The sequence below is a fragment of the Pleurodeles waltl genome, chromosome 1_2 (genome assembly GCF_031143425.1).
Source record: "Pleurodeles waltl isolate 20211129_DDA chromosome 1_2, aPleWal1.hap1.20221129, whole genome shotgun sequence".
Classification (NCBI taxonomy): Eukaryota; Metazoa; Chordata; class Amphibia; order Caudata; family Salamandridae; genus Pleurodeles; species Pleurodeles waltl.
This window is the reverse complement of record NC_090437.1, coordinates 1,133,452,905-1,133,466,666: the sequence shown is the minus strand read 5'-3', so window position 1 is coordinate 1,133,466,666 and position 13,762 is coordinate 1,133,452,905. Positions and strand designations below refer to the sequence as shown.

The 13,762-nt window shown below is 44.0% G+C and overlaps 1 protein-coding gene across 4 annotated transcripts in view; it reads left to right on the top strand.

The window, feature by feature from the left end:
* LOC138248803 (uncharacterized) overlaps positions 1-13,762 on the top strand; it is a 254,919-nt gene that overhangs the window by 146,535 nt on the left and 94,622 nt on the right. For all 4 annotated transcript variants that reach the window (XM_069202737.1, XM_069202746.1, XM_069202719.1 and 1 more), the window contains exon 5: positions 12,515-12,616. In XM_069202737.1, the coding sequence (XP_069058838.1) occupies positions 12,515-12,616 (102 nt within the window). The remainder of the gene's footprint in view (positions 1-12,514; positions 12,617-13,762) is intronic.

Below are 13,762 nucleotides of genomic sequence, written 5' to 3'. Positions count from 1 at the left end.
CAGCAACTTTGACCCTCAACCGGAGCCCAATACAACTCAACTTTCCATCACAGCCAAAGAATAAAACCTGACCTTTTGGCCAGCCATCACCACAGTTGAAATTACTGCTACAATGAAGACCATTCACTCAAGGCACCATCTGATCCTTGCCTCCACCACGTTTTCGTCAAATGATTCCTACTGGTCACCAAAGCACTAACACCAATCATTAATACCGCCATTGACATTCCTAGAAACCTGGAGACATGCCACAATCATGTCCCGCTCAAGAAACCACCTGTTGACCCAGCCACACTTTCCAACTACAGACTCATCTCCCTCCTACCATACTAAGCAAGATCTTTGAGAAACTAATTAACCGACCACCTCATCAGCCACCAGGTCCTCGACACCATGCAGTCCAGATGCAGTCCCAACCCCAGTACAGAAACAGCACTCATCGCCGCCACAAACAACATTCACATGATCCTTGACAGATGAGACACACCAGCTCTCAGTCTCCTGGACCTCTCTGCAGCATTCGCCATGGTCTCACACCCCATCCTCATCAGGTACCTGCATAAGATTAGACGTGCTTGCCGCTGGATCTACTGCTTCTTAACAGATAGAACACATGGTGCCAGCCTGGCACCTAACTTCTCAGAAGGTCACAAACTCAACTGCAGAATGCCTCAAGGTTCATTGCTCTGTCCCATCCTCTTCAAGACATATTGGCCCTCTGGCCACCATCATTCTTGCACACAACATCAACATCTTCTCCTATGCCAATGAAACTCATGCTCTCCCTCTCAGAGAAGACCCCAGCACAAAAAACAAGTTTACTGCCTGCTTGAACGAAGTCAGTAACTGGATCAAGGCCAACTGTTTCAAGCTCAACACTGTCAAGACAGAAGTAGTGCTCTTCAGCAAGAACAACTCACCATGGGACTCCAACTAGTGGCTAACTGAACTGGGACCCACACCAAGCACACAGGCCAGGAACCTCAGAATAATAATTGACAGCAAGCTGGACATGACTGTAGGCGGCTGGCCTGGCTTGTAGTGGGTACCAGAAGTACTTACACCTTGTGCCAGGTCCAGTTATCCCTTATTAGTGTAGAAGAGGTGTTTCTAGCAGCTTAGACTGATAGAAGGTAGCTATGGCAAAGCAGCTTAGGTTGAACTAGGCGACATGTAAAGCTCCTACTATACCACTGGTGTCATATGCACAATATCATAAGAAAACACAATACACAGATATACTAAAAATAAAGGTACTTTATTTTTATGACAATATGCCAAAAGTATCTCAGTATGTACCCTCAGTATGAGGATGAGAAATATACACAAGATATATGTACACAAACCAAAATTATGCAAGTAATAGCAAAAGGAAGTAATGCAAGCAATGTAAAGTTACAGTAGATTGCAATAGGAGCACATAGGTATAGGGGCAACACAAACCATATACTCCAAAAGTGGAATGCGAACCATGAATGGACCCCAAACCTATGTGAGCTTGTAGAGGGTCGCTGGGGCTGTAAGAAAACAGTGAGGGTTAGAAAAATAGCCCACCCCAAGACCTTGTAAGGTAGTGTAACGTGCACCTAAACCCCCCCCAGAGCACAGAAGTCGTGATAGGGGGATTCTGCAAGGAAAACCAACACCAACAATGCAACAACAGTGGATTCCTGTACCTGAGTACCAGTAAGACAAGGGGACCAAGTCCAAGAGTCGCGACAATGTCGAGAGTGGGCAGGAGCCCAGGAAATGCCAGCTGAGGGTGCAAGGAAGCTGCCACCAGATGGAAGAAGCTTGGTGTTTTGCAAGAACGAAGAGGACTAGGAACTTCCCCTTTGGAGGATGGATGTCCCACATCGTGAAGAAGCTTGCAGAGGTGTTCCAACGCAGAAAGACCACAAACAAGCCTTGCTAGCTGCAAGGTTCACGGTTAGGGTTTTTGGATGCTGCTGTGGCCCAGGAGAGACCAGGATGTTGCCACTTGGATGAGGAGACAGAGGAGGCGTCAAGCAAGTCAGGGAGCCCTCACAGAAGCAGGCAGCACCCGCAGAAGTACCTGAACAGGCACTTAGAAGAAAAGTGAACCGGAGTCCACCCGAAGTCACAAAAGGGAGTCCCACGACGCCAGAGGACAACTCAGAAGGTTGTGCACTGCAGGTTAGAGTGTCGGGACCCAGGCGTGGCTGTGCACGAAGGAAATCCTGGCAGAGTGCACAAGAGCCGGAGCAGCTGCAAATCACGCGGTACCCAGCAATGCAGTCTAGCGTGGGGGGCAAGGACTTACCTCCACCAAACTTGGACTGAAGAGTCACTGGACTGTGGGAGTCACTTGGACAGAGTTGCCGAGTTCCAGGGACCACGCTCGTCGTGCTGAGAGGGGACCCAGAGGACCGGTGATGCAGTCTTTTGTTGCCTGCGGTTGCAGGGGGAAGATTCTGTCGACCCACGGGAGATTTCTTCAGAGCTCCTGGTGCAAGAAGGAGGCAGGCTACCCCCAGAGCATGCACCACCTGGAAACAGTCGAGAAAGCCAGCAGGATGAAGCAATACAAGGTTGCTAGTAGTCGTCTGGCTACTTCGTTGCGGTTTTGCAGGCGTCCTGAAAAGTCAGCGGTCGATCCTTTGCCAGAAGGTGAAGAGGGAGATGCAGAGGAACTCTGGTGAGCTCTTGCATTCGTTATCTGAAGAATTCCCCAAAGCAGAGACCCTAAATAGCCAGAAAAGGAGGTTTGGCTACCTAGAAGGAGGATTGGCTACTAAGAGAGGTAAGAGCCTATCAGAATGGGTCTCTGACGTCACCTGCTGGCACTGGCCACTCAGAGCAGTCCAGTGTGCCAGCAACACCTCTGAATCCAAGATGGCAGAGGTCTGGGGCACACTGGAGGAGCTCTGGGCACCTCCCCTGGGAGGTGCAGGTCAGGGGAGTGGTCACTCCCCTTTCCTTTGTCCAGTTTCGCACCAGAGCAGGGCTCGGGGACCCCTGAACCGGTGTAGACTGGCTTATGCAGAGATGGGCAGCATCTGTGCCCATCAAAGCATTTCCAGAGGCTGGGGGAGGCTACTCCTCCCCAGCCATCACACCTATTTCCAAAGGGAGAGGGTGTTACACCCTCTCTCAGAGGAAATACTTTGTTCTGCCTTCCTGGGCCAGGGCTGCCTGGACCCCAGGGGGGCAGAAACCTGTCTGAGGGGTTGGCAGCAGCTGTAGTGGAGACCCCGGAAAGGCAGTTTGGCAGTACCCGGGTTCTGTGCTAGAGACCCGGGGGATCATGGAATTGTCTCCCCAATGCCAGAATGGCATTGGGGTGACAAATCCATGATCTTAGACATGTTACATGGCCATGTTCGGAGTTACCATTTATACCATTTATACATAGGTAGTGACCTATGTATAGTGCACGTGTGTAATGGTGTCCCTGCACTCACAAAGTCCGGGGAATTTTCCCTGAACGATGTGGGGGCACCTTGGCTAGTGCCAGGGTGCCCACTCACTAAGTAACTTTGCACCCAACCTTCACCAGGTGAAGGTTAGACATATAGGTGACTTATAAGTTACTTAAGTGCAGTGGTAAATGGCTGTGAAATAACGTGGACGTTATTTCACTCAGGCTGCACTGGCAGGCCTGTGTAAGAATTGTCAGATCTCCCTATGGGTGGCAAAAGAAATGCTGCAGCCCATAGGGATCTCCTGGTACCCCAATACCCTGGGTACTTCAGTACCATATACTAGGGAATTATATGGGTGTACCAGTATGCCAATGTGAATTGGTGAAATTGGTCACTAGCCTGTTAGTGACAATTTGGAAAGCAGAGAGGACATAACCACTGAGGTTCTGGTTAGCAGAGCCTCAGTGAGACAGTTAGTCATCACACAGGGAACACATACAGGGCACATACTTATGAGCACTGGGGCCCTGCCTGGAAGGGTCCCAGTGACACATAGACTAAAACAACATATATACAGTGAAATATGGGGGTAACATGCCAGGCAAGATGGTACTTTCCTACAATTACTGCACAAACCAACGCTGTCCCTGCATCCTGCATCCACACCATAAAAATGCTGAGGAACACTAGAAAAACTGTCACTTACATCATAGTTACCAGCAAGTTGGACTAAAGGAACACCCTACATACTAAGATCACCAAGCAACTCACTAGAAAACTACAAACCAACCGGAACTCAGCAGTGAGACTCATCCTCACACCCCGCACAGAACTTCCATCACACCACACCGGAGCAAGCTCCACTGGCTCCTGATACACAAACACTGGCCTTTCAAACTCATCACACACACATTTAAGGCACTACACAACTTAGGCCCCACCTACTAGAACAGTTGCATCTCCCTCCACCAGCCACCCAGACACGACAACTCTACTCTGTAGGACTAGTACTCGCACACATCCCAAGCATACACTGAACCAGATTAGTGGGATGGGCATTCTTGAACTCCACAGGAAGCTGACGACCTGGCTTTTCAATTAGGTAACCTACCATTGTCAGGAAGAGGCATACACACCTGCTCATTGCCAGGATATCCTTGTGGGTGATAGTACACTTCACAGCTACACAAAACATAACATCACATCCAGCTTCATACTCGAATTACCTTCTTGCTAATGAAATGAATGGAAGACATCTCACCTATTCCACTCATTGGGTGAAGGTGTCTTCCTGTCAGTTCTGAAATCTGGTCAAAAAATATAACTTGGACACAAATGATTTTCAGAATTTTAAACCAGTATCAAAACTCCCATTCCTGGATAAAATAATTCAAATAGTTATAGTCTTCCAACTTTCAAGCTATATCTAAATGGCAACCTTTTAACTTTGTAGCAATCTGTTTTTTTGTTCTATATGTAGTACTGAAATTGCCACCATTCAAGTACTTCATGAAGCCCTAAAAATCTACGATAACGGAAATGTATGCCTAATTGCACCTCTAGCTCTTTAGGCAGCATTTGATACTCTAGTTTATTAATCTTCCCTTCAAATCCAAACCTCACTAACGGGAATAGAAGGAGCAGTATTGAGCTGGTTCAAATCAAATGCCCCCAAGATCTCAGTTCATGAGACCTGACTCCTTCAAAAGAACTTCACTTTCAAAAATGTATGCTGTACCACAAGGATCTTTCCTGTCACTGCATTTATTCAACTTATATACGGAACCCCTGGCCACATTTCTTCAAAAACTCTATCTACATTAATCACTGCTGATGTTACCCAGCTATATAGCTGTTAAGTCCATCTTGATAATCTAGCTAACTTGATGTCATCACTCTCTCTCAAACAAAACCCTTCCACCCCCGTCCAAAAATTAGCTACATGCTCTAATATCTCTAGACATCGGCCTGTCCTTTGTTCCATGTGTAGCCATCAGGCTTCGTCATAGACTAAAACCTCTCTCTAAATGACCACATTCCCAAGTAGACTAACCCTGCATCCTTCCAGCTACATTTGCTTATAAAACTAAAACCAACTTACATAGACTGCACACCTGTAGTACAAGCACGAGCACTTACTTACTTAATTGAAAGAAATTCTTCTGAAATCATCTCTTCAAGTTATGCTGGCTAGCCATGGGCTAGCTACAGAAGCAAAGACATCTGATCATGACTCCCATCCTAAAACATGATGGCCTCTACTTGAAGCAAGAGATGAATTAAAGGTAGCTTGTAATATACACTTCATGTTGTCCTACCTCCTAATTTGAAGAACAAACTCCCATACAAAAAAACATAGGCAGAAATAACCCGATTCTAGCAATCCCCTGTGAGAAAGTGTCCGTTTTGGTGTTTTCACCCCCTTTTTTTAGACAGAGGTTGTTGTTTATTTTCTCTGTGCATTGCTATTCATGACCCAATGCATGTGCTCTGACATCAAAAATTTGATATATGTGATACAATTGGCCAACTCCTAAATAGTGTATTTAACTTTCCTATAAGGCTGTAGTGTATGGTACAGGAATACACCCATGGCATAGAAAGTTATCAGTCATCTGTGTGCTGCACTACTTATTGTACCATTCACTAGTGTGACAGAGACAACATGACTTCAGGCCTCTGACTTTTGGCTGACTGCTGCTGTTACAACCTGCTGACTGGGCTGTCAATATAACCCTATTCACAGGTAAAAACCTGCCTTGTAAATATTAATAAGTTGCCACTTCATTGGCATTGTAGCCCACAAGGTAGGTAGGGTGCATCATATTTAAATGTGGACATTTAGTAATGTAATGTTACTATGTCCAAACAGCATCAATGTCCCAAAAGCTATTTTCCCAGTGCAAGTCTCTGGCTGTCCTATGAGAAAGCTAATTAAAATATTATTTCTGCTATCTCGAGTGTGGGACCAGCTGGAAAATTGATTCAGCCACTAATTTCAATATTTATTTAAAATTCAATCTAATGGTAAAGTTGAGTATTTAATAAATGTTTAGGAAAAGTGGCTTTTATTTTAGAAAGTTACATTTTTCCTGCCTCATGCTTCTGAAAGCTAACTTCATTAGCTCTCCATCAGATGCCCAGGCAGTATGTGTTCTTAATGGGGAGTGAACACTGATTTCATACCAGGGACAATGGGTGTGGGAAGATGTTTTTCTTACTGTGTCTGGGAGACTATTTAGGGTGAACCCAGAAACTTAAATATTTTGGAAATGGGCCTGCCCTTTAACAAGCAAATATAAGGTGAGACTTGAGAAAGGCCATCCTTTGTTCCCCCCAGTCAGATTGCCACAAAACCTATTGGGAGAGGAGTAATCCTGAGAGTGAGCTTTGAGTGACTAAATTGAGGGAAAAACTCATTTATCCCACCACAACTCCGGTTGGGCACCCAGGCTATGCAAAAGGGAGAAAGGATTCCCCCATTTTGGATTTTGGGAGTAAGTAGCAATGTGGGATTGTTTATAGCAGGACAAAGAGAAGCTGCTGCAAAACTCGTTAGGATTGCCCCTGCGTGCATTTACCCCTTTCACTGGGGAGGATTCAGGACTCACCCCCACCCTCTAGTTAGTGCCAACCTAAATGTGACACTGAGACACCATCCCCAGAACACTTTCTGGACTTGTAGAGGTCACCAGTTCTTTTAAACCTATGAGAGGATCTGAGTGGTTTGACCTGCTCTCAGCTGTACACAGGACACAAAGTGGACTCCAAATGTACTGTATGGCTACATGGATACAACAAGCTGCCTGATGACATCGCACAGAGCCATGCCCCGCTTTGCACTGCAACCCTGGTCTCACCGACACCACCACCTGACGCCATCACCGAGCCTCTCTGTGCACCATGACCCGCGGGCCCCGCACGCCGCATTTCCTTGCATTGCCTTGCTCACACCGCAGCCTTGGTATCCCTGATGACGGCGCTCTACGCTGACACCGACGCTGCTTCGTAGGTACATAAAGCACCATCCCGTCCCGCAATGCAGCCGTGGTCCATCGATGCAAGCACCATCGACTCGAGCATCGCCAGCTGGCGCCCCTGTCTGCACCATGACCATTGGGCACCGCTTCAAGCTCGTCCCACATCGTAATGCCTCCTTGGGCCTACCGACGACAGCACTTCAGCAACGAAGCCGCCGCTGCCTGCTCTGCGATCTGGAGACACTGCACTTTGCACCACCCCACTTCACACCGCAGGCCTGCTCTCACCGATGCCGCAGGACGCCATCACCAAGCCGCTGCCTGCACTGTGGCCTGTGGGCACCGCATGTCGCATTGACCCGCTGTGCACCACAGTCATGAGGCCATCAACACCAGTGCTTCTGACTTTGCCCGGAGTACAATCTGCAATGTGTGTGACTTCAAGGGCCCGACGACCCCTCCACCGATCTCCGGAAATGATGCCGGCCAATGCCTACTGATGGCCAGCGACTGCACACTCTGGATCTCATCGCAAGGATCACAACACCCTACATTACCAAGCTACTGTTTGACGGGCTTCCAGACACTTTAGCTGGCCTGCGACACTACCAACGGCCTGAACTGTTGGATTTGTTGTCACCGATGCCATGATAGCCCCTGACTGAGATATCGACTTCAAGGAACTGTAGGGCATATTTAAGTAAAGTGGTGCTGCACCTAGCGCCCCCCTACCGCTATCATGTGTGCGCCGTATCTAGGATACGGTGCACCATGGTGCAGGGTAGGGGGCCATAGTGTCATTTGTATTGACGCTATTGATGTACTCTGCAGTAGTAGCACCAAAATAGTGGCGCTACTCCTACAGAGTACATAGGGGCCCAATTATTAAAAATGACGCAAGGAAATCTGTTAGATTTCCTTGTGCCATTTTTTCAGCCCCCCCAACGGGAGAATGCCTCCTTTGAATACAGTATGCCTGGGGCAGGCATAATGTAGCGCAAAGGGTTACAAAGTGGCTCAATGCATGCATTGCGCCACTTTTTAATGTGGCACAAGGATTTTGGCCTCGTTGGGCCGCATTAGCGTAAAAAAAAGATACTAATGTGGCACAAGGTGGCGCTAAGGGCTTATAAATATGCTCCTGTATTTTTGAGTTCATTCTTGCACAATTCATATCTTTATTACTGTATGTTGTTTTTTTCTCGTTTTGGTCTTGTTTTACACAGATAAATATTGGCTATTTTTCTAAAACTGGTGTGGTGTCCTTTTGTGGTATTTTCACTGTATAGCTGTGTGTTATGTGCAAATGCTTTACACATGCTTTTGAGATAAGCCTGACTGTTTGTGCCAAGCTACCAAGGGGGTGCGCAGGGGTTATCTGAGCTGGGTAGGTCCCGTACCCTGAATAGAGTGAGGATCCCTACTTGGACAGGGTATAAAATGAATGCCAACTAGAGATCCCATTTCTAAGATGACCCATTTGGCCATTTAAGGAAAAGTCCAGTCAGGAATAAAGTTAAGGGCAAGCTCAAAGTCAAGTAGACAACACTCAAGACAAAATAATAAAGATACAGAATCACCAAGAGTTGCCCAAGGCAACGAAATAGATTCAGACAGGCTAACCTTATTAAAACTAAGCATTCAATAAGGAAACCACAAAACATTAACAGAATCATTTGTGGTATAGAAAATAAACATTGCTCAGGCTTAGCAAGCATCAGTCAGTTTCAAATCATTAAAATTATAGTTTTCAGCTGAGGAAAGGGAAAATCCTACCATATCCAAATTAGAGATTAGCATGTGTGGGACGGAACTCATGGAGGCAAAAGACAAAAAGGGCAAAAATAATTTGGTAAAAGGAAATCACGGGCAACAAGGTACTTACAAAATTGGGCAAAAGATAGTTAAAAAGGGAAAGCGTCAGTATGTCAGAAGCTTGGTCAAGAGTCTTCTGTTGGGATTAGGGAGAAAATCTCTATTTCGCAGCAGGGCATCTCAAAGGGACAAAGCAGAGAGGAAGATACCTCTCCAAGACGCTCAGCATGCAGGGTTCTTTATCAACAAGGGTTCAGGAACTCCGGAGAGATCTGACCAAAGTCCAACTGGTCAACAGTTTATTAAAGTTCATAAATCGATCTGATTCTTTCTGAAGGACAGTTCCTATTACATTGAAGAAGCGTCATCCAACAGTAATCGATCACATGACTCCAAGTTGCAACACCGATATCCATTCCCAGGACTGGTCATGGAAACCTCATCCATCCATGTAGCTTCACACAGGATTGAAACATTTGTATAATTTGTTAGGCCACTGCAGTGCTTAATTTACAAATAAAAATGTGCCGGTACCCAAAGCCCTCCTCTTAAACACATGGCTGCTGCAATTAAAGTGCGAACACGGACTACTGAGGCAGCGTAATCCTGAAGTCATCTCGGGCCTCTTTAATCCATTTACAGCCACTCCCTGCCCCTGCAAATCACTCTTGCATCTTTCTGCTTTCTCCATGTGTGACGCTTTTTAATTTTTCACTTCTTCCGTCTTTCCCATATGTGTCTTTTACTCGCTGGAAATGTTTGAGGCAGAAAAATAAGTGCCAGCCCTCAAAAATAAGTGCTGGTGCTCTGCACCGGAAACAACATGCAAAAATAAAGCACTGGTCCACTGATCAAGATGTTCCAAGCTCAAGGACACAGTTACACATTCTCTCATGGGAACGAAATATGAAAGAAAACTCACATTATGAAAATAAATCAGCATTTTCTGCACGGTCACGAAATACAAGATTAACAGTCATCACTTAGGCTAACGCAAGTGAATCAAAGCAATACATTTATTTAATATGTATTAATAAACACACTTTTAATATGAAAACTTATAAATTCAACATTAATAATGCTTCAATAATATGCATGTTACATTCATTTTAAACAGAAAAAGTCTGCTAATGCATTTCAATTTATACAACGCCGAGCTGCATTTCTCTCTTTTTGCACACGTATTTAAATCATTAATCATTAGAAATTCAATATTTTTTAAAAACATTCTGTTAGTCTAATGTCTAAATTCTAACATCATATCAGTTAAATCTTGCAAACATTTATTTATAAGCCATACCACCAGGGTTTTTAGCACTAGTTTAAACAAATGCATAATTAGAATAGTTTTTCATGGCATCTTTCTACATTCAAACTATTAGTACTTTGATTACCATAATGCGTATAGTGTCACATAATGATGACTCTTGTGACATGAGGTACAGCATTAAATTATCGATTACATTACATACAACGAAAATGCTGAAGAATCTCAAGAGGTGCAGCTGGTAAAAAGGTGATGTTCAAAGTTAGAGTTGTGACAAAGCATTAGACTATATTAACCAGAGAATCACAGTAGTATATCATTTATCAGATGAATTAGAGGCAAAACGTATTTTGACATGTCAGCTCACTGGAAGGAGCCATAAGCAGAGATCAAAGGGGCATAGAGAGGGAAGGGATAATGAGAGGGAGGGGAAACATGAAGATGAAGCAGGAGCTAACTTAGTTCCTTTTTCAGGGAATAGATTATGAGTTCTCAATGCTGGAATAAAGGGACCAACCAGTACCGGGATGTATTCTTGAGCCGGGGCCTGGATCCAGGCTGGCCCCAGTGAATCTTCCCTGATGTGTCCAGATGCTGTGTGATGATATGGGACACATTGAAAGGACTTTCCCTTGCATCATCATGCGGAGCAGCAGCCTGCAGGGCGGGATGGTTCTTTTCCCTTCCACTCTGCCTGCTGCTAAGGCCCTTATTATGAGTCGCCCTTACATTCCCTGGGAGCCTGGTAATAGGAGTTACTGGGCCCATCGGAAAGCAGCCAAAATATAATTGTGAAAACTAGGGGAGAACATGTGGGAATCAAAGCAGAAACACTGATTGCTGCCTGTGACTTACAAAGTCCTTTGTTTCCCCACTTCCGCAGTTATAGGGAGCCCTGATAACGGTAATTCTGGAACGGTGAGTTTAATGGGCCACTCAGAATGAGGGCCTAAATGGCTTAATATGGCTAAATGGCCTAAATAAACTTCCTGGGCCATCACTGAGAATGTGTGCCGTGAAAGAATATAAGCACCCAGTACAAAGTACATATTTACAATTTCTAACCATATTCATTGGTCGCTAGCAAAACCCATTTTATTAACCTTAAATCATGACAGACTGAGGTAACTGATATATGCAAATGCTTGGAATGAGTGCTTACCTCAGTGAGCTATTTAAATGGATTTAACTCTTGACTTGTAGGTTCAAAAAGACTCCCTGTAAGAAAAGCTGTAACCTATTTAGCTATTTTACAAAGAACAGAAATCTGTGATCAAAATGTTGTATGTGATTTCCTGAAACCAACGCTTTAACCCTCCGAGCTATTTAATGAATAAACACATCTGGATCACTTAACCGTCTTACTTTGCTACCCCTGCTCTCCTAATTTATGGTATCCCCGATTAAATACTTTCCATTCTCAGCACTGCATGTCACCTTTCTATAATGGGTGTGAACATAGAAACAGGACTTGCACTGTTCAGTCGTCTGTGGTAAAGGACTGTGCCTAAGCATCAAAGACACGAATATAGATGTCCTGACACGGTGAATAGCAAAAAACGAAAGCATTCAGTGGTGGAGTGTTATGCATTGACGTCATGTGGTCTGAGGGGTGACCCCTTTGAGCAAATGAATAGGTTCCTCCAAATAATTAGTCATGATTAACTCACCAAGGGAAAATTTGTCATTATGGCCATATTCGCAGAGATATGACTAAGCCTGTGACACGAATGTAACTAGCCACATGGTATTGATCGCTAAATATTAATGCATTCTTTGGACGTTGTAATATCATTTCTTCCACCACCAACCCTAAATATTTTTGCTCTGCACATCATGTGCCCTTAGCTAACAAACATATTTATGTACACAGAACCTTTGAACGAAGTAGAATTTGTGCATTTGTATATCTGTTTTTGCCATGTGCAACATTTTTCCGCATGCTGTTAGCTGATCAGTGCTTACCTAAACTATTGTAAAGTTTGAAAATAAATGCAGTGTACCAAAAAGGAGAACTTGCATTGGTCGAGATGCCAAATTTACATATATGATTTCTTAATTTTTAGAGTGCGGATCGATAGATCCAGAGTGCAGTGACCTCCAGAATATGCTGGCAGACTTGAAGATCATGGTGGATAAGATGACAATAATAAAATCCTTATGTGAAGGTACAACACAATTATGTTTTTTACCTCTTGCTGTTTGGATGTGATAATTTTATTCTAATAATTAACTGAAAATTGACCCCATCCCAACTCAGAAAATGTGCACAATTCATCACATACATCGCAGCGTGTATTACCCGATAGATTTAAAACAATCAAAACCATAAGAGAATAGAGTTGATGGAAGAGATGGATACTGAGAAAGTCAACAAGATATACTAATAAATGTGTAATACCATTAATTGTGCATTCGTTTTAAGTATACTGGAATTTCCAATCCCAAAAATTCAAGTTTCTTTCATCTGCGCTTTATATTATCCCACACACCTGGCCAGGATTTTAGATTAACCCATGTTCTCCTACCAGAATATTTGGAGAGGAATACAAAATGCTAAATTAAATTCTCAGGCTGTTTGATTTTGGCTTAAAACTGGTAGCTGGCTGCAAGGGTCTAGGCATAACCCTATGCAGTTAGAACACTCATTTCATCCTCCTAGAACAGGAACATAATAAACATGCATTTGCAATGCAATGGGTCTCGCACTTGCTTGAGTTAGAGCTATTGGTGTTGTTAATTCATAACTGGACTTTTCTTGCCACATAAATTGGTCAACCCTGCCTCATATTTTGGTCTTTTCCTGCCACATAATTCCAGTGGCCCTGCAAATTCTTGCAGCCAAAAATGAAAATGTTACCATTAGCATCCTAATTTAAATCTGCTATGCTAATTCCAATAGAATACCACTTTCACCACCCCACCATCAGAGTTGCCGGCTGGCAAACACAATTCCCAAAACAAGACAGCCACGAAGGAGTAACAAGAGAAATAAACTAGAAGGGTCACCCACACATATCAAGAGTCTTTAAACACTCATAGTGTAATAAGGATGTTAAGTTGGCCTGAATCATGGTCATAGATACAATAAGGAGAGATTAATAAAACATATGCAATTATCATGTAAACACAATAAAAACCTTTATCAGAAAATAAATGTTTGCCATTATACTGTAATTTTCAGAATAGCTCCTAGAGAACACCATAATGACAATAGCATTTCTTAGAAACATGGTCAAGTTACCATGTAGTAGGAAAAAAAAATGACTGAAAGTATTGCAGTGTAACCATACATTTAGGGCCTGATTTTGACC